The sequence below is a fragment of the Lissotriton helveticus genome, chromosome 6 (assembly GCF_964261635.1).
Source record: "Lissotriton helveticus chromosome 6, aLisHel1.1, whole genome shotgun sequence".
NCBI classification, from domain to species: domain Eukaryota; kingdom Metazoa; phylum Chordata; class Amphibia; order Caudata; family Salamandridae; genus Lissotriton; species Lissotriton helveticus.
This window is the reverse complement of record NC_136067.1, coordinates 1623311515-1623337163: the sequence shown is the minus strand read 5'-3', so window position 1 is coordinate 1623337163 and position 25649 is coordinate 1623311515. Positions and strand designations below refer to the sequence as shown.

General features: G+C 48.4%; 1 protein-coding gene across 2 annotated transcripts in view; it reads right to left on the bottom strand.

Annotated features, from left to right (window-relative positions):
• Nucleotides 1–25649, bottom strand: part of VPS54 (VPS54 subunit of GARP complex) — a 624042-nt gene that overhangs the window by 401413 nt on the left and 196980 nt on the right. For both annotated transcript variants that reach the window (XM_078649430.1, XM_078649431.1), the window contains exons 8-9: nt 24586–24971; nt 18276–18402 (exon numbers count right to left, since the gene is read on the bottom strand). In XM_078649430.1, the coding sequence (XP_078505556.1) occupies nt 18276–18402; nt 24586–24971 (513 nt within the window). The remainder of the gene's footprint in view (nt 1–18275; nt 18403–24585; nt 24972–25649) is intronic.

The window sequence follows — 25649 nt, the reverse complement described above, 5'->3', positions numbered from 1 at the left end:
GGAGCCGAGCCACAAAGTCACAACAAACCCTTAAGACAGCAACCCAGGAAGAATGGGTGACTGACCTACAGAAGCAGTGAGATATGGGGCCTGTGCTGCTGACTGCGGCCTTGTAACGCACTCTCGCCTGTGGCCTGAAGATAATCTGGCCCAACGCTGAGTAGCCGGACCAATACTGGTGGTGGGCTGTGAGGCAGGAATGCAGGGCTGCCTGCATTAGAGAACCCTCCTCAATGGTGTCCGCTGGGTGGGCGTGCAGAGGGATTCACTGCACCCCAACACCATACGGGACTTGCAGTTGTGGCACAACCGCCCGGACTTTGATGGCGGCCTGCTGTGGGGCCTATGAGAATCTTGGGATTGTCCCCTCCAGTGAATATGGGGGCTGTGGCACAAGAGACTTTGCTGGCTTCTTTGGGTGGCCCAACGTTGACCTTGCTCCTCCTCTCCCTAGCTGCCAGCTGGATGTGTGGCCGGTCTTCCCCCGGGAGACATGGGGCCCACTGATGCCCAGATTTGGAGCCTATTAGGAAGAGCGTGTCTTGGTATCCGATGAGGAGTGATTAAACTAAGGGTTGGCTTGTGTGGAATGCTTGTGGGGGTTGGTCTCAGCTGGAGGTGTAGCTCTGTGACAGCGGGTGCAGGGTGGCCCATTGGGCTGACAGGGCCCCCCACCTTTGGTTCCCCCTCTCCCTATAAGATGAACTGCTTAGGGGACCCTCTACTGGGTGCTCTGGAGTGCTACTTGCTGCCTCACAGCCAGGAGGAGAGCCTTTTGCTAGGCCAGAGATGTCTGCTGACTAGGCGGCCCTCCCGTCTACAACCTGGGAGACATCACCACTCTGGCTGCTCATGCTGGCTCCGGGTAAGTGGGCCCCATCGCCTCCAAGAACCTTTGGGCATATGCGGCCATGGGGTGGGACAAGCGGTATCCTCTGGCGTCCACCCAAACAAAGAGACTAGTACACTATGCCACCCTCGAAGGCTGCGGGTGCTCGTGATGCTCCTCTGGGGGCTCAATGACCTCCTGCGCACTCTGACCATGCCACCATACTCAAGGCGATCAAAGACTCAGCGAAGCAGTAGAGACTAAGGTAGGCAAGGGTTAGTTGGATGCATCTTTGAGCACAAGGATATCCAGAATGTTGCCGCTCGAGTGACTGAGGCCGAAACCAGGGTTCGTTTGGTAGAAGATGATCTAGCCGCACTCAGGCTACAAGTTTCCAGGTTACTGTCCTCAAAGGCGCAACTGGAGGAGAGAGCTGAGGACCTTGAAAATCGCTTTCGCAAGAACAAGTTTAACTCCCTGATGTAAAATGCTTTCTGGAGATATGGCTGAGGTCTTGGGTCCCTGCGGAAAAGCTCTTGCCCAGCTTCATGCTGGAGCGGGCCTACAGCCTCTGGCACGCTGCTCTCCACCTGGGCCACCATACGCCTTTTGATTGCACGGATTCTCAACCATTGAGACCGAGACGCAATACGTTCGGAAGGTAAAGAGCCTCCAGAGCTCCGCTTCCAATAGTCAAAAATCATGATTTTCCCGAATTATATGAGAGTGGTCCAACAGCATAGGCTCTCCCCCAAGGAGGTCAAACAGAAGCTCCGTCCCCTCAACTTGCAGTGTATGCTTATGTTTCAGGTGAAGCTGAAAGTTCTCTTTAACTCTAACACTTACTTTTTTGAGAGTCCTGACCAGGCCTGGGAGTGGGTGACGGAACAGAGAGTGCTCTGACAAGCAGAAGGTCACGGTAAGAGTGCCCTCCAACTGGAGGACATTGCTCCCCATCTCATTCCCAATCCACCTAGAAGGAGATGGGCTTGATCCCACTGCGCTTCTATGGGTTTTCTAGCTCGGACCACGAAAGTACATTACCCGGAGGGGACGAACAGGACAATAACTTAACAGCAGTTGGTGATACCCCCAAAGAAATCTGTTGCAGCATCTTTCAGCATGAGCAAGACTAGCTTGGGAGAATTCCAATGGTATTCAAATCAGGAATCTTTTCAACCACAGGTGTGATTTTAACCCCAAGATACACTGCGCTTTGAACAACTGGTACTTCAGAAGGACACATAGCTGCAAATTGGATGACCTGTGTCTTAGCAACGTAAAGTTTATATCCAGAGAACCGACCATATTGCTCCGCTAAGATCTTGATAGCTAAGAAAGCTGATGGCACACTGCTGGTCAAAACTATAATGTCGTCAGCGTAAACCAAGACCTTATATTCTGACGTATTGACCCTGATGGATAGTATATCCAATGAATTCGCAATTCTGCTTACAAAAGGGTCAATATACAAAGCAAACAGCAGGGGCGAGCGGGGGCACCCCTGCCTAGTGCCCCTGCTGATACTAAATGATCTTGATAGCAGCCCTGAAACCGAAAGAGTGGCCTCTGGAGTGATATAGAGTGCCTGGATAAACTCAGGGCTAAGCCCCTTCCACTGCAAGACCACCCATAAAAACCCCTAGGCTAACCTGTTGAACGCCTTTTCAGCGTCTAACAAGATTGCACCGAGGGGGGATTGCGAAGCCTGGGCCCAATCAAAGAGTACGATTACACGGTGGACATGGTCAGCAGTATCTCTGCCTGGAATAAAAACATGCTGACGCAGGGACACTATTGGAGAGATCACTAATGACAGTCTAGTCGCTAAAACTTTGGAATATATTTTATTATCTGAATTAATCAGAGATATAGGGCGGAAAGACGACGGATCTAACTCCGGTTTCCCCTTTTATTAAAATTAAAATAATAGTAGTTTGATGCCATGAAGCAGGTGCATGGCCACGTTGTGCCCCCCTAAAAGTTTCGAGCATATCATCCCGAAGTTCTGACCGAAACAGACCATAGAATTCCAGAGGGATGGAATCAGGGCCAGCAGCTTTCCCATTGGCTAATGAATTAATTGACAACTCGACCTCATTCCAATCTATAGGGGCAGAGAGAACTTCATTCTGCTGAGCAGTGACCTGGAATGTAGTCAGGTCCTGTAAGAAATACTCAGCTAAGCTTTCTGAGTTGGCATCTCTATTTTCCTCTGTATATAGAGCACGGTAAAACTGCCGAAATACCTCCATGACTCCCTCTGGTGTATCTCGGATATGCCCATGGGAGTCCCGGATTCTAGTGACACGGTTAGCCAAACCTCTCTGCTGAAGTCGCATTGCCAAGACCCTACCTGATTTTTTCCCAAACTCAAACATCATAGAACGAAATTGCAGGTACTTAGCCGCAAGGTCCTGGCCAAAGAACTCCAACAGAGAGGCCCTGACCCTAGCCACCTGCAGCTGCCCCTGAGTTGTATCTCGCCCCTCCTTAATTGCGCCCATAAGTTGAGCCTCTGCCAATCCCAATTCAACAATTCTACTATTGATCTCATCCTGTATAGACCTCTGCCGAGAATATGAAAAGCTCTTAGTTTCCCCCCGAACTGCTGCTTTTAGCGTGTCCCAAACTGTAACACACGAGGCTGTCCCTCTGGTAATATTTAAGAATTCCACAATCCAGTTCCTCATATGATCTATACATGCTTTCTCCAGCGAAAGCTTCCTCTCAAAAGTCCAAATTCTTGGGACTCTAATTGTATGAGTGAAAATACACTCCATAATCAAAGGGTTATGGTCTGATAGGATCCTAGGGAGGACTGAGATGGATGTGGAAGCTACAAGTTGTTCAGACATAAAACAATAATCTAGCCGGACCATCTTATTGTGGGGGGCAGAAAAATAGGTGTATCCATGAAGATGTCTATTATGATAGAACCAGAGGTCTGTAAGATAGTGTTCTTGAACCATAGCTTGAAGAGACCTAAAAACTCTTGGCTTTTTACCAACATAGTTTTGCACCCCCACTAAATCAAAATCCGCAGGAAGATGAATATACAGGTCTCCACAGAGGCACACAGGCTGAGGCCAGAGAGCGAGCTCAATATTCAAATGATGCAACACTGCCGGATCATCCAGATTGGAAGAATAAACTGTACAAATGGTTAGGGATCTGCCATTTATTTGCAGCTCATTAATTACCCATCTCCCGGCATTGTCTTGGGCGGTCTTCTTACAAATCCATGATCCACGTTTTAATGATACCGCCACCCCTCTAATCCTAGAGCTCTGGCGTGAACACCCAACTAAATCATAACCCGGAATTTTTAAATGATCCCGATCACTCCAAGATACATGGGTTTCCTGCAAGCAAAGTACCTCTAATCGCAGAGAATGAACAACTCTTGAAAACAAAGCTCTTTTCTTGCCAGCATTTAATCCACATATACTCCAGGAACCTATGCGTATCTTACCCTGGGCCATTGAATGTGGAGAGGAGAAGAAGAAAACCTGAGACCAACAAATCAACAAATTTTTAGCCAATGAGCCATGACATAACTGCCCAATCAAGCTTTTGTTCACCCCTCGCTGCCCCCTTACCACCCCCCACACCTCCCAACCCCCAGACCCGCCCCTCAAAAACCCCCTGACCCACCACCCCCCAAATGCGGCATCAGGACCTAAGTCCTAGTGATGGAGAAGCTGGTTAAAACCCAAACCCTCCCCCGGTGTCAACGCCAGGTATAACTCCAACTGGGAAATTACCCATAGGGGACCTCAAAGAAACATTTCTCTAACACAAACAAGTAACCACCCTGGCCCCCCACAAACGGATATCCCCCACTACAAAACTCAACAACTATTACCCACGGAATTCCAAAAAAAAGAATTTAGGAACAGTAGAGAGAAAACCCCCCACAATTCTTAACAGCTTAAAGTGAATTAAGAAACTCTTTAGCCTGTACTTCCGAGACAAAAATCTGGTCTGGCCTTGAAAAATTATTTTTACTTTGGACGGAAAAAGCAAAAATACTTGGGCCCCTTTAGACTGCAGGGGTGCTATTAGCTGCCGGAGCTGCCACCTTCGTTCAACCGTTGCTTGACATAGGACGGGTCTGACAAAAAACTGGCAGCCCTTACCAACCCGCCTCGTATCCGGCCTAGCCAAATCATATACCTTTTCTCTAGCCAAATAACTGCTCAAGCAAATAAGAATGGCACGTGGTCTATTGTCCGATTGACCGGAACGATGTTTTATCTTAAAAGGAAAACGATGTGCCCTCTGAACTTTGAGCTGCCAGTCCCATTCTTTAATGTCCGGAAATGTTTCACAAAACAGTTCCACAATAAACCTTCTAGCATCAGACCTTTCCATCCCTTCTGGCACCCCAGGACCCCAAGATTGTTTCTACGAGCCCTGTTCTCAAGGTCAGCAAGTTTCCACTGGACAGCGTCTCTTTGAGATTTAATTGAGTCTGTTATGCCCCTTTGAATAGCCATATCGTCTTCCAGAGTTGAGATCCTTGCTTCTGCCTCCCCAATTCTCGAGGCAATATCAGAACAAGTTTTGGCAACCCTTCATATGGAGTTCTGGATCCTGCGATATGCCCCCTGAGCACGAGAGCTTTCCTGCCTGGTCTCTTCTCGGTGCGCCATTATTGTCTGGTAGATGGTCCCAAGTGTCATCTCGCCGAGTGATGGGTCAGAACAAATTGCAGTTTGGGTAGTACAAACACCTTCAAGCCCAGATTGACCAGTAAACGAGTAGCCCCAGACCAAAGAACCAGTCTTTGACCCCGATACCAAAGCCTTGGATGCTTTACGAACAGTAGTTAGTCCATTGGGGACTGCCTCTGCGTTTAAGGCGTTGCTAGTACGCCAATCCCCTGACTCACTGTCCTCATCATCCGTCCAGTCCTTGTCCAGACTGTCTTCCACATATGAAGACCCAGTATGGTCAGACAAAGAAAAAATGTTGTCGCCATCCCCCTCTCCATCCGGGTTCAAAAGAGCGGGTTTTATAGTCAGATCCTCCCGTGCAGTCCCAGTTTGCTGCTGAGCCCCAGTGCCCCCTTGCATCTCCACTGGAGCCGAGGACGTGTCTACTGATGTGTCTAAAGATACAACAGCCTCCACTGCCTCTGACTGGACCACAACTCCCAGCATTCCCTTGGATTGCACCATACTGTCAGACTGGAGTTCCAAAATTAGAGGAGTACTGGGGGTACTAGAACGGTCATCCCTTTTTGCCTCCCCTGCTTTCAGAGCATTGGTACCAGTCAAGAGGCCCCCTCAGGTACTGACAGAGCCAACCCCCCCCCCAAAAGAGGTTAGCGAAACAGTAGAGCAAACCTTGTCAGTAGAGGAGGACTGTATTGATGTAAGAGACACTGGTACCTGCGGATTACTTTTGGCAGTAGTTAGGAGGTTAGGCGTTTTATTTTTCTCTGTTTTATTTTTAAGAGTCATCGGGAAAATCTGAGCATTTTTCACCGTTGCAGGAGCCAGGGGTGCCGGTTCAGCCGGTGCTGACATCCCCTCCCCCGGACACCCGGTCGACGAGCGGGCCCCTGATGATTCCACTGCTACGCCGCCTGCTTTGCCGGTGTTTCTTGGAACTGTCATACGTCCCGAGCGCTATGGGGGGAAGCTGCCACCAGGGAAGCCAAACGCTCTGGGGAGGACCTGCCACACGAACCTGGTGCCGTGAGGGTAACGGCTGTGAAACCCACTTACTTGGCCAGCAACCCGACCGCCGCGAGGGCAAGGGACTACATCCCCCAGGTGCCCCGGCGGTCGGGTGACGTCAGCGGAGCGCCCGGAGGCGCGGGACAAAACCAGGAGAGCCGAGCGCTGCTGGCGAGCGCTGTGGGGGGAAGCTGCCACCAGGGAAGCCAAACGCTCTGGGGAGGACCTGCCACACGAACCTGGTGCCGTGAGGGGAACGGCTGTGAAACCCACTTACTTGGCCAGCAACCCGACCGCCGCGAGGGCAAGGGACTACATCCCCCAGGTGCCCCGGCGGTCGGGTGACGTCAGCGGAGCGCCCGGAGGCGCGGGACAAAACCAGGAGAGCCGAGCGCTGCTGGCGAGCGCTGTGGGGGGAAGCTGCCACCAGGGAAGCCAAACGCTCTGGGGAGGACCTGCCACACGAACCTGGTGCCGTGAGGGGAACGGCTGTGAAACCCACTTACTTGGCCAGCAACCCGACCGCCGCGAGGGCAAGGGACTACATCCCCCAGGTGCCCCGGCAGTCGGGTGACGTCAGCGGAGCGCCCGGAGGCGCGGGACAAAACCAGGAGAGCCGAGCGCTGCTGGCGAGCGCTGTGGGGGGAAGCTGCCACCAGGGAAGCCAAACGCTCTGGGGAGGACCTGCCACACGAACCTGGTGCCGTGAGGGGAACGGCTGTGAAACCCACTTACTTGGCCAGCAACCCGACCGCCGCGAGGGCAAGGGACTACATCCCCCAGGTGCCCCGGCGGTCGGGTGACGTCAGCGGAGCGCCCGGAGGCGCGGGACAAAACCAGGAGAGCCGAGCGCTGCTGGCGAGCGCTGTGGGGGGAAGCTGCCACCAGGGAAGCCAAACGCTCTGGGGAGGACCTGCCACACGAACCTGGTGCCGTGAGGGGAACGGCTGTGAAACCCACTTACTTGGCCAGCAACCCGACCGCCGCGAGGGCAAGGGACTACATCCCCCAGGTGCCCCGGCGGTCGGGTGACGTCAGCGGAGCGCCCGGAGGCGCGGGACAAAACCAGGAGAACCTCTCGCACCGCGAGTCGCGCGTGGGAGCGGCCGGGCTAAGGGCGGGACCATCTAAGGCCATCATAGGCCAGAGGAGGCCGGGACGGGCCACCCCCCCCTGGCCGTGCAACCTAAATAGGCAAGACCTCTCGTGCCAAGGCATTCCCAGTCCCTGTAGGTGCCTGCTGCTACTCACAACATGTCTCTGAAGGGGGCCTCGAAAATTTCTACTGTGACTAGGGACCTTGCCAGGGGGACAATGGTTCACTACTTAACCAAGACAACACCGTCTACGGCCCAACAACCTGCAAGAACACCTCGAGAACGATTGTTTACTGACCATTCCCATAGTGATATCACTCCCCCTCAGTCTGCCGTCGCATCACCAAATCTATCACTTCTGAGGGAACTTAATAGTTTATGCAAAACTGACTATGCGGCCGTTAAGTCAACATCAGAGCATATTAATGCCTCCTTTTGTCCTACAGTCACCACAAGCCCCTATCCTAGTACTTCATCCCCACCCCATGGAAACCTCCTGTCTACTTCCCTTTGCCCACCTGTAATAGGTAACACGAACCCCATAATGTTTTTTCAGGACCTTTCAGGTGAAAGAAAACGATCAGCCATTCAACAAACAGGCACGCAAGCTAAGGAGAATAAATTGCTTGCACCTCCCACTTCACCATCTCTTTTGTCTCAGATTCAAATTATCTTTAATGCCACAATACACCCATTAATAGAAAGAATGAACGATCTTGGGGCCAGGATCGCGGCAATAGAGGAAGTGATTAAGACAAACTCAAGTCTCCTAAAAAATACTGCGGTCCCTAACCAATCTCAGCCTTTATGCGACACGGTAAAGTTTTTAACAACTCCACAAAGTAGTGTTCTTCAAATCCGACAGGCAACACCAGGCTTGCTAATCCAACCTAGCGAGAAAGTTCCCACCGAAACAAAAACAGCACACTGCTGTTCCTTTAAACCGGGGTTGAACAAATTAATCACACCACTTAAAAGGTCACCTCCCAAGATAAGGAACATGCAAAGCAAAACAAATCGCATCCACTTACCACCAGAGGCTGCCCCATTTGTGGGTGTCCTCTCTGGGGTGCCTGAACTCACAAAGGGAAAAACTGAAACTGAACAGGAGCTGAGAAACAAGGCACTTTTTTGGCTAACAAAGAATAGACCTCTACCCCCCGACATCGACGGTAGAATACAATGTGTTAGAAGGGTGGGATGGTTAGGTCCGCTTCGAAAAGAGAGATCCGGTGATCTGGTGCTGATAAAGTTTGTAAATAGTAACGTTGTCCCTTACCTCCAGTCTTGGAAACCACAGATAGGAGATGGACATATACACACCTGGGGACTGTCTGATTTTTATCCCAGAGAATCACTTTACCCCGATACAAAATCATCGAAGAGACTAATTTTTGGTTGGGCAAAAACGGCTCCGGGGTGAGGGTTTTTTTATACCCAGACTCTGACTTGATATACCACGGATTGTTTTGGTACCTGACCTTTTTTAAAGATCCCATGTTATAATGTTACTTATTGATATTTACTGTGATATGATTTGAAATGTAACTGTGTATATATTTCTGCTATGTGCTTTTATGATTTTATACTTAAATCGAATAAAGGTAAAGTTACTTACTTACATACGTCCCGCGGCTGCAGCGGCGTTCCTCGGCTGATTTTTCGGCGGCATCCCTGGATGTGAAGGGGACACAGGCCTGTGTGCTGAACTGCCGGATCCACCACCCAAGCCGTAAACACGAACACTTCTCCGGGGAAAGAGAATCCAGCAAGTAAGACGGTTACGGCACAAAAGAAGCCAGTGCAGCATCCCGCATCGACTCCCTGCTACCAAGCCCGCAGGTAGGCACCTCAGTAAGAAAGGGGTTTCTCTTCAGCTGGCCCTAACATTCACTGCAACTCCAGCCCCATTCAGCTCCCTTCAATACAAGGAGTCCATGGGAGCAAACACTCGGCGAACTAACCGGAGGAGGAGAGTGTTGGTACAAGCTCACTCGGCCAGCTGACCGGCCGTCATCTCCTAAGATTGAACTTAGTGACCTGTCTTTTTTGGAAATGAGAAAATACGGAGTATACCCTTAGTCCCTGCTGTTGAAGTGGGATAGGTTTTATAGCCCCTTTGAGAAGGAGGGCTTTGACTTATTGTTTGAGAAGTATTAGATGATCTTGTGACAACCTGTGAGTGTAATGTGGGATAATGGGTGGTGTAGAAACAAGCTCCAGACAATAGCCATTTGGATAATGGCTAGTCCCCATTGGTCTGAGGTGATGGATTCCCAGACTGGGGTTAATAATAATAATCTGCCCCCAACAGGTGTGGAGTGGTCAGGGGGAAGGACTGGGTAGTCACTGCTTAGCAGTGGGTGTTGCTCCACGTGTGGAGGCACCTGTGCCACTTCCTTTGTTGTTTCCGCCTCTGAAGTAACCTCTAAGGAAGCCCTTACTGTAGGCTGGTGGCCTTGTTTTTAAAGGGAGGCGGAGGCATCTGAATTGGTGGATTTGTAGGCACCCATGTGGCCTTGGCTACGATAGGACCCTCTAGGAGCTTTGGCCGGTAATGCTCCCAAGGCTTTAGCTGTTAGCATCCTTTTTTCATTTTATCAAGAGTATTCTCTTCTTGTCGCCCAAAAAGTTGCTCTTTCTCAAAAGGGATATTAAGTACTGCCTGCTGGACCTTTGGTTTGAAACCAGAATACAAAAGCCATGCAGGTTGCCTAAAGAGCACGCTTGTATTGACACCCCTAGTAGCTGTATCCATTGCATTAAGTGCAGATCGGATGGAGTTATTGGTGATGGCCTGACCTTCTGTGACTATATGTTGTCCCCTTTTGCTGTATTCCTCTGGGAAGTATTGTAGCAGTTCCTCCATATCATCCCAATGGGCTCTGTCATAGCAGGCCGGAAGAGCTGAAGAATTGGCAATACGCCAAAGATTAGCTGCCTATGCTACTACTCTATTCCCAGCTGCATCTATTTGGTTGCTTTCTTTTTCAGGTGGTGGAGTGTCTCCAGCAGCCTGGCTATTAGCGCCTTTACAAGTCGTTGTGGCAACTATGGAGTCAGGTGGGACTTGCCCCCTGATAAAAAGTGGATCAGAAGGAGCTGCCTAGTAATTTTTGTCCTCCGATGGAGTGATTACTCGGGTTACGGACTGGCTCTTTAAAAATATTTTCTGCATGTCTCATCATGCCAGGAAGCATGAGTAAATATTAGGTGTCCCTATGTGTGGAAGATAGGGTATCAAACAAAAAATCCTGCCCACAGGATTCTTTGTGTAGCTCAACATAGTGGAATGCAGCTCCCTAGCAATGACTTGTTGGTAAGAAGTGGCGTCTTCTGGAGGGGAGGGGTGAACGGGATATAGATCTGGGTCGTTAGGGGTAAGTGGATCAGTGTCATATGAATTCCGATGGATCAGGATCCCCTTATGGCACTTTTAACCCTCTCCCCCAATCATCATCTGTACCTGGTGACTCTGGCGGTGTAGCATCAAGTAGGTCATGTACTGGAGATACAGGAGGTGAAGGAGGGGGTGGAGATGGTGGTGGAGGAGGAGGAGGAGGAGGCTGATGTGCAGGGTTGGTGGCTTTGTCCTTCAGCTTCCTCTTTTGAGGAATATGGCTGTCCAGTGCTTCTTTGAAGGACAGCTTCCTCTTTGGTGGTGGAGAAGCAAGGATCGGTCCTGTACCTTCCTGGATCTGAATATTCCATCTTCTAATGTCTATTTTTTCTCTGGAATTGGTTCGACCAGACACATGGAACCCGAAGAAGATTTAGAGGCTTCTGGCTCCATAATTTTCAGACCCCAGGGTTTTGGTGTGGAAGCAAGTTTTTTGGTCAGCACTGAGGTAGATGTGGGCGGTTGCCGGCTCGATCCCGAAGGTCAGTCTCGATCCGAAGATGTAAATACCAAAGGCTTGGCCCTAGCATCAGTTTTCAGTGCCGGGCCTGAGTCTTTCAGATCCGACCATGGCCTGAAGGCAGTGGTGATCCAGCGACCTCTGTAGGAGGATGTTTGGGGGGTGTACTTGGGTGTTGGAAGGGTCAGGGGCAGTAGTACTCAGGTGCTGACCATATGGAAGGCTACACATCTCCAGATCACTTCCTCAGGGGAGAAGACGCCTTGTTCATCTTCCTAAGCTGGCCCCTCCTGGGCATGTTCCTCGCCAAAAATGCGGTCATCTCCGCTTCTGCAAGACATTTCCAACTGACGCGACCTTCAATCCCTAAGGGTTTTCTTGGACCAAAAGGACTTACACGTGTTGTAGTCGGCCTCACGATGGTCTGGCAAAAGACACAAGTTGCACTCGAGGTGCTGGTCGGTATGAGGATACTTTGCGTGCCAACACAGGCAAAATCTGAAGAGTGTAAGTTCCACCAGAAAGGCATCCTCAATAAAAACAAGTACATGCAGGAGTAGGCCTGAGACAGGCGGCTTCCCACAGGGTGGTCGGTTAAAACCCGAAACGACAAAATCTGAGAGCAGCGTAGAAGTGGAAAGAGCAATCTAAACAATACAGTCAAAAGTTCTATAAAATTTACCATAAGTCACTGATTTTTCCAAACACTTCACAGTTCCCATAACCTTTCTGTAGTGTAAATCTGTCGATAATCCCTCTACAATTCTGAACAGTGGTACAGGGTTAGAGCGCTGGAAACTGTGTAATTTGAAATCATACTTCCAACAGTTTATTTGTGGCTAATTATCTCATACCCATCCTGTAAAGTCATAGTTCAATCCTATTGAGATTTGACAACAGTTACTAGCTCAGTGAACCATTTGCCATACATTTTCAAAATTCGAGTGATGATCAATTTCTCCATCCAATGTAAATTTGTCTTTTAACAAGAAGGAACTCAAGATGACGAAACACCACTGCAAATAACTGGAGCACAAATGGAGATCTAGCCAAGACATAGCAGAAAGGAGCACTTTCAACTCTGCCCTGGGATGCTACTACCACCAACTAATTCGATCCACCAAATTCCCCGCCCTGGCAGACCTCGTCCACACCAGCACGAACAGAAGCAATTACATTTTCGCCATCATAAAAGAGTCCACCTCTGCAGAGGCCGCCTTCGACTCAACCTCCCCTTCACAGGACCTATACAACAATCTCTCTCAATTTTTCACCAATAAAATCACCGCCATATACAGCAAGTTCAACACACAACTGCACCAAACAAACCTCACAAAATGCCTGCAGATCTCATCCAAATAGCAAACACTTATCACATAGCAAGCCATCATCCCAGACATAACCACCCCTACCATGACATCCACCCATTTAGAGGCCCTGTCGGACCCATGACCCCCACCACAGAGGACTACAATCCAATGTACTCATGCTGATCGTGAACACCTCCATCTCCTCGGGGACCTTTCAAGATGCCTGGAAACATGCATCAGTCTTTCCCTTGTCAAAGACACCCTTCTCAGACCACTCAACGCTCTCCAACTACAGGTCAATTTCCCTGCTACCCTACCCGACCTAAGTTTTAGAGATAATGATCAACAGAAGTCTCACCTAATACCGCTGCAACAACCAAATCCTACAAGCCACTCAGTCACCAACTCTTCCAAGCCACTCAGTCTCAGGTTCAGACCCAACCACAGGACTGAAACCGCACTCATGTTGTCACAGATGACATTCACATTATCAGACTGTAAAGATAAGGAGCCCCCTGCTACTAATGAGAAGTTCACCTAGGCAGGGAAATACATCCTGTAAAATTCCCAAGGCACCTTCAAAACTTATTTAAATAACCATAAATGAAGAAAAATAAAAGAGCAAAGCTGACACTCTAAATTAGAAAAATACAAAACTATTTTTTTTCTTCTTATATTAATACAACATATAGAATTCATAACAGAGAAGCAAATATTTGAATCACATACATGCTGCATTCATTCACCTAGCCATACATGCATATCATTTAAATGTTTAAATTGTTCACATTAATAAATTGTTTGAATTTTCCTGATACACAATAATTTTAACCAAAAGAAAAACAACGTTCCAAGTTATGTCAACACAATTAAATGTTCTTGTTGATTTCCAAAGGACAACACACAGGATCCGAAACACAGGAGAAAAAGCAGCCCTCATCATCCCGGACTTATCCACTGCATTTGACACAGACTCCAAAGCCATTCTCATCTGAACTCCTACAATTTGCCTAGTCGTCTCAATAGGAGTACAGAAAGCAATGAAAATGGTCAGACTCACCTCTTTCTATAAGTCTATATTCTTGCATTATCATAACTCTTGCAAATCATTTGGGCTTAATTTAGTGCAACTTTACTGTCTCAAACACCTTCGCCCAACTCCTTTTTTGAGTGCTTTGAAACTTACTTCTTGGCTGTGCCAGACTTCACAAAATAATTAGCTAGCTGATACCACGCAGCTCCTCTACCACAATGGCTCTGAGAGACCTCCACTGGCTGCCCGTGAGGGACAGAGTTACATTTAAATCACTGTGCATTGTCTATAGAGCACTGCACAGTTCAGGCCCCTTACCAATGCAGGAAAGATTTACATGGTACAAGCCCACTAGGCTTCTTCGCTCCTCCAGTCTGAGTCTAGCAACAACTACCAGATTCAAGAGAGCCAGGATGGGAGGTAGGGCTTTTTGCACAGTAGCGTCCCGGCTGTGGAATGAGGTGCCCCAGAACATCAGGCAAGCCGACTGCCTGATGGGTTTTAGAAGGAGCCTAAAGACCTGGTTATTTGCCAAAAACTGAGATTTCAGTACCCACTATTCAGCCCTGTATCGGCCGGCTCCATCTGATTAGAATCTCTCTAAAAGCGCCAGGATACACGTAGGGTGGCAGTTGCGCTATAAAAGAGCTATATACAATACAATACAATACAGGCAGTCTCCATAGAAGAACCTAAAATAGCATATGCAGGATGAGAAGTTGAGAAACTCACAAGTTTCTCATGAGTTGTTCAGCACATCAATCAATCAATCAATCAATCAATCAATCAATGACACTTGTAGAGCGCGCTACATACCCGTAGGGTCTCAAGGCGCTGGGGGGGGGGGGGGGGGGGGGGGGGCCGAAATGTACTCCAACCGCCGGCATATACAATCTTGGTACAGGGACGCCAAGCTGCCAGGATAACATCATAGACTTTGGGTAGAAAGTCAAAAACTGTCAACTATAGCCCCTCAATCTCCATGCATTAAGGTGGAGGGTTGACAGGTTAGGGTGGAGAACGCTCCCCTGTTATGTGACAGAAGATCCTCCCAAATCTGCAGCCTAATTGGAGGACCATTGGCCATGCTCAACAGCTTGGGATACCAGACTGTCTGAGCCCAGTCCGGAGCCACAAGGAGGACTTGGGCACAGCCGTTCCTGATCTTCTTGAGAACTCTGGGCAGGAGTGGTGTAGGTGGAAATGTGTACAGGAGACCTGAGCTCCACTTGAGACGAAAAGCATCTCCAAGCGAGAGCCGCTTTGGAAACTCCTTTTCTGAATCATTTTGTCCACCATAAGCGTGGAAGGGTATACTCAGATGTGAGTCCCTTGCTCATTGCACCATCAGGATTCAAGCAAGCCGGGCCGACGACGCCTGAAATGGCAGAAACCGGTCCCCGGAAGCTTGTTTCCTTCCCAGTATAAGAATTGGCTTGGTAGTTTGGTTTGCCCTGTTCCCATCATGCACTGGGACAGGAACAGACTAATTTGCATATAGCCAAGTTCTGAGCTGGGACGGTGCAGTGAGCTAAAAAACGGTGATGGATCAAGCCCTGATCTTTGGACTGGGTAAGAGTGGTCTGCTTAATTCAGGCACTCTGTTCATCACCACCCCCTTTTCTGAATCATTTTGTCCACCATAAGCGTGGAAGGGTATACTCAGATGTGAGTCCCTTGCTCATTGCACCATCAGGATTCAAGCAAGCCGGGCCGACGACGCCTGAAATGGCAGAAACCGGTCCCCGGAAGCTTGTTTCCTTCCCAGTATAAGAATTGGCTTGGTAGTTTGGTTTGCCCTGTTCCCATCATGCACTGGGACAGGAACAGACTAATTTGCATATAGCCAAGTTCTGAGCTGGGATGGTGCAGTGAGCTAAAAAACGGTGATGGATCAAGCCCTGATCTTTGGACTGGGTAAGAGTGGTCTGCTTAATTCAGGCACTCTGTTCATCACCACCCCCTTTTCTGAATCGCTTTGGAAACTCCAGTGCTCAAAACTGATGACATTGCGTGATCTAAGCTGGGGTGAAAAGATCTAACCAAGGCTCTCCCCACTGCTGAAAGGGATCTTGTGCCACCTCCGGATGGAGATGCCATTCATGATTCGCTAGGCACCTTCGGCTGCGTTCATCCGCTCTGGTGTTCAGAAATCCCGCCAGGTGTTGCATCACCAAAAATAAGCCATGACGTTCCAGACATGCCCAGAGATGTAGAGCCTCTTGACAAAGGGTACACCACCCAACCCAGACCGTTGCAGTACCACATGGGGTGTAGTCCATAAAAACCAGCACCAGCATTCCCTTGATGGAGAGTAGAAAGGCTTTCAATGCAAGCAGGAATAAACAGAGTTCCAACAGGTTGATGTGGAGTCCAGTTTCTGCCGGAGACCAGAGTCCCCTGATCTCCAACTCTCACGGATGGCTGGCCCATCCCAAGAGTGACTGATATGTCACTACTGTCAGATCTGTTTGGGGAAGGGAGAGGGGTCTGCCGCTCACCTAATCGCAGTTCGTTAGCCACCAAAGCAGATCTTTTGCAGTGCCCACTGAGATCTGGACCAAGTTGGAGAGATTTTCCTGATGCTGCACCCGCTGGACCTTCAGGTCCCACTGTAGAACCTGCATAAGCCAGAGGGCATGTGTCACAAGCAGGATGCAGGAGGCTATGAGGCCCAGCAGCCTTAGAGTCAATCTCAACGACACCCAGACAAGAGGATGAAACATCTGTATCATAGCCTGCATACCATAGACTCGCCATTCGGGAGTACAATCCTGAAACTGCTGTGTGTTCAGAACAGGTCCGATTAAAGGGAGCACCTGAGAACGTGTCAGCTGTGATTTCGGCACATTGATATTGAACCCGAACTAGTGCAAGAGGTCCGCTGTAGTCTGGAAGTGGGAGACAACAGCCAGAGCCAAGCCCTCCTTCAACAGCCAGTTGTCGAGATAGGGGAAGACCGATACTCCTGATCTCTGGCGATGAGCTGCAACCACAGCCAACACCTTGTTGAGCACTTGAGGAGCGCTGGTAAGGCAAAGGTGAGGACGGTGAACTGAAGGTGCTCGTGGCCTACTATGAACCGTAGATAACGTCTGTGGGCAAGCAAGACGGAGATGCGGAAGTATGTGTCCAGCAAGTCCAACACTACAATCCAGTGTCCCGGATGCAGGGCAGACAGGACTTGAGCGAGTGTGAGCATTTTTAATTTCTCCTTTCTCAAGAAGAAATTGAGAGGTTACAGGTCTAGGATAGGACAAAGGTATCCGTCCTTCTTGGGCACCAGAAAGTAGTGGGAATAACAACTAAGACCTACTTCAGATGCTGGCACTCTATTGCTCCCTTGGCCAAAATAGCTGCCACTTCCCGGCAGAGTAAGAGAAATGGTCCTCTGTCAGCCTGTCCTACATGGGTGGCATGGGTGGAGGGCTACTCATGATGGGGAGGAAGTAGCTCCTTCGGACAATCTGGAGAACTCAGCGCTCCAATGATACTGACCTCCAGTGGTGCAGGTGATAGCGTATCCTGCCACCCACTGGTTGCCAATGATAGTCGGGGGACAAACTAAAGTGACTTGGAGGCTGTGGCTGACGGGGGATGGAGGGAGGTGGTTAAGCATGACCCATGACAGCAGAGAAATTGAATGCATTAGAGCAGAGTAGCCTCTAGGCTGCATTGCAACCTCAGACAAACTGGCAACAGACTGAACCGATTTAGAAAGGAGATCATAATTCAAACCTGAGTTTCTGAGCCACATATTGCCTGCAATTATCTACATGTCACATGGGAACAAGGTCTTGACATGCCAACAAAGACTGTAGACAAACCTACTTTCATGAAAGTGAACATTAGAGTACATTTTAAGAGGAGTGAAGCCCTGAAACAAGACCTGATTACCTACCACTTCAAAAAGGTGAAGGGTAGCAGAATGTGGATAGGATGATGGACTTTGGGTACAGATTTGGAATGGAAGGCAATATTGTGCTTTATGCCCCAGACTTTCTGGGGAAAGAGTGGAGAGGGTGCTAACCACAGTTTGCATATTCCCCAGAAGCAGGATGCTATGCTCGATTAATGTGATTTTGTCATTTCAATTTGAATATGGTCTTTCTGTACAGCTAGGCGACAAAATATGTAAAAGAAGATTAGTCTGAGAAACATGTAAACAGTAGGTGTAAAAATCCAGAGTACAAAAGGGGGCAAAAAGAATTCTGTTTCTTACAATTACCCGTAAAAACATTTATTGCTTAAATCTATGAGGAAGTAAGGTAGATGTCAATGTATCCATGACAACACAGTTGACAGTATCAAAAGCGATATCACGACTACATACAAACTTCAATAAATAATAAGCTCCATTGAAATATTAGTAAATAATAACAATGAAGTTATAAAATTAAGTGTGAAGATGTTTAAAATAACAAATCCTTTAACAATAACAAGCCCACATGTTTACCTCTTCTAAAATCTGAAAATCTTCTTCCAGCGGCCTATTCAAATCACTTCGGGCATATCCAGAAAACTCTGCAATCATCATTTTATCTATAAGCTTTTCCAGTTCACAGAGCTGAGATCCAAGATGTCTGTCAAATACAAAAAGACAAATTAGCAGCTGTAGTGCAATTCCCCAAACATTTTTGTGACTCCATTAATCAGTCAGTGTGCACAAGTAGAAAATAGTGAATCAACCAATCATATAATTTGTAAAGCACACTACTCACCCGTGAGGGTCTCAAGGTGCTGGGGTGTGGAATGCTGCTACTGCTCGAAAAGCCAGGTCTTGAGGAGTTTTCTGAAGGTCAGCAGGTCTTGGGTCTGCTATAGGTGGATGGGGAGGGTGTTCTAGGTCTTGGCGGTAAGGTGGGAGAACGATCTGCCAACGGAGGTCGCTCTTCGGAAGCGGGGGACTGTGGCGGGGCGAGGTCGGCGGAGTGGAGCTGGCGGGTAGGGGTGTAGAAGCGGAGTCGTCCGTTGAGGTACGTTGGTCCGGTGTTACGGAGTGCATTGTGTGCGCGGGTGAAGAGCTTGAAGGTTATCCTCTTGTTGACCGGGAGCCAGTGCAGGTCTCCCAGGTGGGGTGTGATGTGGCTGTGGCGAGGGATGTCGAGGATCAGGCATGCAGAGGTGTTCTGGATGCGTTGGAGCTGTCTCAGGAGTTTGGCTGAGGCTCCTGCGTAGAGGGCGTTTCCGTAGTCCAACATGCTGCTGACGAGGGCCTGGGTGACCGTTCTTCTCATTTCCGTGGGGATCCACTTGTAGATCCTGCGGAGCATGCGGAGGGTGTTGAAGCAGCAGAAGGAGACGGTGTTGACCTGTTTAGTCATGGAGAGGGTAGAGTCGACGATGACCCCTAGGTTGCATGCGTGATCGGTGGGTGTTGGAGCGGTTCCCAGTGCGGTCGGCCACCAGGAGTCGTCCCAGGCCGAAGGAGTAGATCAGAGGATGAAGACCTCCGTCTTGTCTGAGTTCAGCTTCAGTCCGCTGTTCCCCATCCATTCAGCTACGGCCTTCATTCCTTCGTGAAGGTTGGTTTTGGTGGTGAGGGGGTCCTTGGTGAGGGAGAGGATCAGCTGGGTGTCATCTGCATAGGAGATGATGTTGAGGTCGTGCTGACGGGCGACGTGGGTGAGCGGTGCCATGTAGATGTTAAACAGAGTTGGGCTGAGGGATGAGCCCTGGGGTATGCCGCAGATGATCTCGGTGGTGTCGGAGCGGAAAGGGGGAAGGAGGACGCTCTGTGTTCTGCCAGAGAGGAAGGAGGTGGTCCAGTCCAGGGCCTTCTCTTGGATCCCGACATTCTGGAGGCGTGTTCGTAGTGTGTGGTGGAAGACGGTGTCGAAGGCGGCTGACAGGTCCAGGAGGATGAGGGCTGCCGTTTCTCCGTTGTCCAGCAGGGACTTGATGTCATCGGGGGCGGCGATGGGGGCAGTCTCGGTGCTGTGGTTGCTGCAGAACCCGGACTGGGAAGGGTCCAGGATGTTGTTCTCCTCGAGGTAGCGGGTCAGTTGTTCGTTGACAGTCTTCTCGATGACCTTTGCCGGGAACGGGAGCAGGGAGATGGGCCGGAAGTTCTTGAGGTCCTTGGCGTCTGCCTTGGGTTTCTTGAGTAAGGCGTTGATCTTGACGTGTTTCCAGCTCTCTGGGATGGTTGCTGTCTCGAAGGAGGTTTTGATGACTTTCCAGAGATGGGGTGCGATGGATGTGCTGGCTTTGTTAAAGATGTAGTGTGGGCATGGGTCTGACAGAGATCCAGAGTGGATGGTGTTCATGCTCTTGATGGTGTCATCGTCATTGATGTTGGTCCAGGAGAGCAGGCAGTTGGTGCGGATGGTGGTCGTGGAGGTCTCAGTAGTTGTCGGGGCGATCGTGGCGTTTAAGCTGTCGTAGATGTCTGCAATCTTGCGGTGGAAGAAAGGGGCCAGCGAGTCACACAGGTCTTGCGAGGGTGGGAAGTCGTTGGTGTTGGAGCTGGGTTTGGAGAGTTCCTTCACGATGTTGCGAGTTGTTGAATATGCGGTTTTTGAAGGAAGCCCTTTGGGCGGATCTGATGAGGTGATGGTGGCGTTCTTGTGGGCTGTGTGGGTGTCCGTTCACAGAACCAGATCTTCTCCAGCTTTCGGCAGGTTTGCTTGGAGGCCCGGAGGTCCTCAGTGAGCCAGCTGGCTTTCTTGTTGGTGTGACTGTTGGAGGATTTCTTGATCGGGGCGAGGGTGTAGGAGCAGTCGTTGATCCACTGTCTGAGGTTGTAGGCGGCGGTGTCAGGGTCAGTGGGGTCGGCAGGTGGGCTCTCGGCGAGGGTGGTGGTTAGCTGATATTCAGTGACTTTGCTCCAGCAGCGGCAAGGCATCTGTTGGGTGCGGTCGTGCGTGGTGGGTTTCTTGAAGGTGAAGTGGATGCAGCGATGGTCGGTCCAGTGGAGTTTGGTGGTGTGGTTGAAGGAGATGTGGGGGCTTGCGGAGAAGATGGGGTCAAGCGTGTGACCAGCAGACTGGGTGGGTGTTGTGACGAGTTGTCTGAGGTTGGCTAGGTTGTCAATCAGGGTGGTGGAGTTGGTGGTGGTGTTGTTCTCGAGGTAGAAGTTCAGGTCCCCGAGGAGGATGTAGTCCGTGGAGGCGAGGGCATGTGTGCTGACGAAGTCGGCGATGGAGTTGCTGAACTGTGGTCGGGGTCCGGGGGTCTGTAGATGAGTGTTCCTCTGAGGGTTGTGTTGGGGTCGGTGTGGATCTGAAAGCGCAGGTGTTCGGCGGTGCTGAGGGTGTCGTCAGTGTTGGTCGAGACTCTGAGAGTGTTCCTGTGGATGACGGCGATTCCTCCTCCTGCTCCGTTGGTGCGGTCCCTGCGGGTGATCTTGTAGCCTTCAGGGACTGCTATGTCCGGTGCCGAGGTGGGGTTCAGCCAGGTCTCCGTCAGGAAGGCGACATCTGGGAAGCTTGAGTCGAGTAGATCTCAGAGTTCAACGGCGTGTTTGCGGGCGGAGCGGGTGTTGAGAAGGATGTATCTGAGGTGGTTGGGTTTTTTACTGGTCGGCAGCATGTGAAGCTGCAGTTCCGGCAGGTGAAAGCTCCGTGGGTGCGCTTCGGGCGGCCAGGATTTAGGTGTGTGATCGTCCGGTGTTGAGTGCGTGGAGGGTTCTGGCATCGTAGCGGTGTCGGGCGTCGTGGCGTTCGTTGGGTCCAGGGGTCCTGGTGCTGGGCGCGGTCGGGCGTGTTTTTGCAATAGGCGCGCCTTCGGTACGCCTCCATATGAGGGTATGTGGGAGGGAGGAGCAGCTGGGAAGCAGGAGGAGGGCGGCAAATGGGATTGAAGGGGGGCTGGCCGCAGGGACGCACCGGCGGGAAAAACGAGCGGGGGCCGCAGGAGAACTGGGCACAGGAAGGAAAAACAAGTTTAGGCAAGAAAACAAGCACAGGGCAAGAAAGCAAGTACAGGCACAGGGGAATAAAACCAAGTCTGGGCAAGAAAGCAAGTACAGGCACGGGGGAAAAATACAAGATTAGGCAAAAACAATGCAGGCAGAGCCGCGCAGCAGCGTGGGGAGCGACCTGCCTGCTTCATAACTCTTGAGATAGACCACAAAGGAAATGCAGCACTGCATTTTGGTAAAATGAGAAACTCAATAGTCCTCTCCAGGGGACGAAACGGGCTCGTAAATGGAAGATCTAGGCTATATCCAGATAGTGTGACACCAATAAATTAGAAATAAACAGTGTAAAGACTAAAGTCATGAAATGTGGTAATCAAAAGAGTAAATGTTGCCAGTAGTTAGAAAATAAACTAGATGTTTTAGATCGTTATCAATATATGACTTTCAGTAACGCATTGACATAGACGCCGTAATGAAAATGGGTGACTACCATGTAGTGCTGAAGCTGGTCTGATACGCTTTAAGACTTTGGAGGCTATTCTATTTAGCCACTATTGAAAGCTATTTCTAGCAAAAAGTATCCCCATGCTTCTTTATGGTATAGAAATATTAGTACTAGACAGGAAACACAAATATTTATCAACAGAGACCTTAGCATTGAAAACAGTATGAAGCCCGCATTTGGAAATTATGATCCAAGCTGTCCGTTTAGAGATTGGGCTATGCTCATGGGATCCGTTAGCCCCAATGCGTATAATTAACTTTTGGATTTAGAAAGGGTAGCAGGTGATAAAACTATTGATTTGATGTTTAAAAAATATAGTGTGTCCAATAAGAAGCTTTCAAATATTTTAAGCAAACAACCAATGTTTTTTTTTCTTTTCATTGTAGAGTACTTTAATTGGGAGGAAGGTTAGTTTATGTCGTCAAATGTTTTTAAAACGTTCGATGTCAAACTCATCTGTGGATAGAACAAAAGAATTCTTTATCTAATTCTTGCAACAATTATCTTAAGTTTTTCCTTAGACCCAAAACAACATGATGCACTTTTGAGAGTCACACTGTTAATTGGGTTTAATACCTCTAGAAACATATACCATCAACACACTTCTGTACAGAACTACAAGCACTTTGCCCCTGCAAGTTTAAATTATTGTTTGAATAGGATATAAATGTGGCCAATCTCATACTGTCGTCTCAATTGTCATCATAAAGATCCTCAATGAAGCACATGATAACTACAAAGAGCCACTTATCATCCTATTTCACTATTGAGGACGTGAAAATGCTTTCAAAAGCTTTGGCTAACAGGCTCAGCTCACTGATCTCTCCTTGTCTCTTCCCACACAGGAGGTTTTATGCCTCGCACATTACCCCGGTGATAATATGAAGATGCTTGTTCACCTCCTTTAGCAGGATTGTAGAGATGAAGATAAAAAGTGTCCAGCATGCTCTTTGAGAAGAAAATGTTTGACCAGGTGTAGTGAGGGTTCCTTGGAAGAACCGCTCAAAGAGCAAGACAGAGCAGATTTTGTTGACAAGGTATAAGGGCTACACAAGGCCCGTTAGAAATTGGGTTTGTGGTTGGCAGAGTTATGCACCCTGTCGAAGCAGGAACCACAATTCTAGTCAGGGTAGCAGCTTCAGGGACTGCACCCTCAAATCCTTCGGCGCCATGGCCTGCCAGTCGGAGCACGACTTTGTTTGTAGTCGCGCTTTAGACATCACAAACTAGGTGTGGGGCCGTCATCAACATGGCTCAGTGACAGGCGCCACTGGATTTGAAACCTGTTTTCCTCAATGACATCCTCAACACACCAGGAAGAAAAAAACAAAAAAAAGTCGACAAAATGTCACAAACATTCTGTCAAAAACTGACAGAGGGGTAGCTCTTCTCGGATCAGCACTGGCTGGAGCGGAAAGACAAGAACTCACATCAGCGTGCTGAGGTGGCACCTATATAGGTGATGCGGACGTAACTTCCGGCACAGATGATGCCCCACGGTGCCGACAGACTCCACTTACTGGTGCGCAGGGGTACGAATCACGAAAAATCTTCTAGATCCAGTCTAACACATTGGGAAATTCAAAGGTAAGGAATCTGTGGCTAGAAGTCTCTATCAGATACCATGGTTGTAAAACACTGGCCTGTTAATGCGCCCTATCTGGTAAAAGTAAAAAAGTCAAGTAAAAGTAAAAAAGTAAAATTACCTGCTGGTTCCATGTTGTCTGAGCTATATTTAAAGCGTGATGAGTACCCATATGGATAGCCTCAGAACTAGATACTTTCCAGACCAGTCAACTGTAACTGATTCTGCACATATTTAAACCACTTAAGATTACCACAGTCCTCTATCATCATAATAATAACAGAAGATTAAAAACAATTGTGTGCCCTGTATGTATGCTCATTCTGGTCTGTACACATGCATTTTTTTAACTAGGTTTTTGCAAACTTTAAACAAATCTGGCTGCTTGTTATTGTTAATAAGTGCTATATAGCAAATAATTACTTGTGCCCCTGTACATTGACCGCAGGCTTTGTTCCCAAGAGCTCAACAAATTCAACTGCTCTGCAAACCTTATTTTCTAAGGTTCACATCAATCAGCATTGGACATGAGTATAATTATTATACAGTGCTAAACTTTTATAGCAGATCTGACAAGAAAGGAAGTAACAAATACAGTAAATAAATACAGTTATTTATAGGTACTAGTTACTTACCTATAAGATGTCCAAATACTTTTCTATCCAGAAAGTATTGCTTTGCATTTTTTATTTACCTGTAAGTTCCCACAAGATATCCATGTGCCCTCTGTCAACGACCCAAGCAAAAAAACAAAAAAACTACCAAAGCCTATTTTAGTTTTCACGTGCATTAACCACTTTAATGAATCTTACCGGAAACTGTGAATGCCTTGAAGCTCCTGTTGCAGCACCTCCTGCGTAGTGGCTATCAAGTCCAATGCTCCAACAAATTCAGAAGTCGATAACAATAACTGTACTGTGGGTTGCGTCTGATGCACTGTGGCCATTAACTTGAGTTTGTTATACAACTTAACACAGTTATTTCTAGTCATTGTTTGTCGGAGAATATTGAACGATCCTTCACACATTACTTTGTCGATTTGAGAAATTTTGTCTCTAAGCATTTTAACAGCCTGAGAGGTTTTTCTGAGGTAGTCCTGAAGTTCATGTTGAGAAGTCATTGCATGGAAAAATGCATCTGAACGTAAAGAAATCTGGTGTGCAATATTCACTTCAACAATATCCAGGTAATGGCTCAGCTGGAAAAGAAATTACATTGATTAGCACATATGTATATGATGCAAACACCTTTCTTCTAAAGAAACCTCTACTGTTTTTGTGAAGGTAAACATTTCCCTTAGGTTTAGTTCTTCCTTTGGAAAAATAGCTAAAGTTTAACAGCAGCTTAGCTACTTAACAACTTTTTCATACTACACAAGTGAAAGGTGCAGGTGATTTGAAGCAATTTCTTCAGATATAAAGACAAATGGGTAAACAGTACACATGGCAAAGCTTTTGCACAGTAAGTGACTATGGCAGTATTTGAACTCCTCGTATCAAACCAACTCATTTACACGGCTTCAACACAAGATATCTGGACAAAGAACACATTTGCAGACTCCATAAATGTTACAGATGTCAATTGTGGGCCAATGGCTTAATGGTAACCTCGCAATCTGAAGGTGTAAGGTTTGAGTCCTGGTGTCAATTTAAGAAAAAAAGTTGAAGACGCCTCTTTAAAGAACATTACTTCACAATACAGTAACAATCAAATAACCAGCTACCTCCCCTATCAATCATTGACTGAATGCTTGCCTTTGACCCTGTTTAGCACTCCGTTGCCTTTTTGGCTAGGTCTGCGCTATACAAATATCACATACATAGCGGACAAAAGCATACGCCACAGAGCAGAATTTATACCAAAAATGTAACCAAAA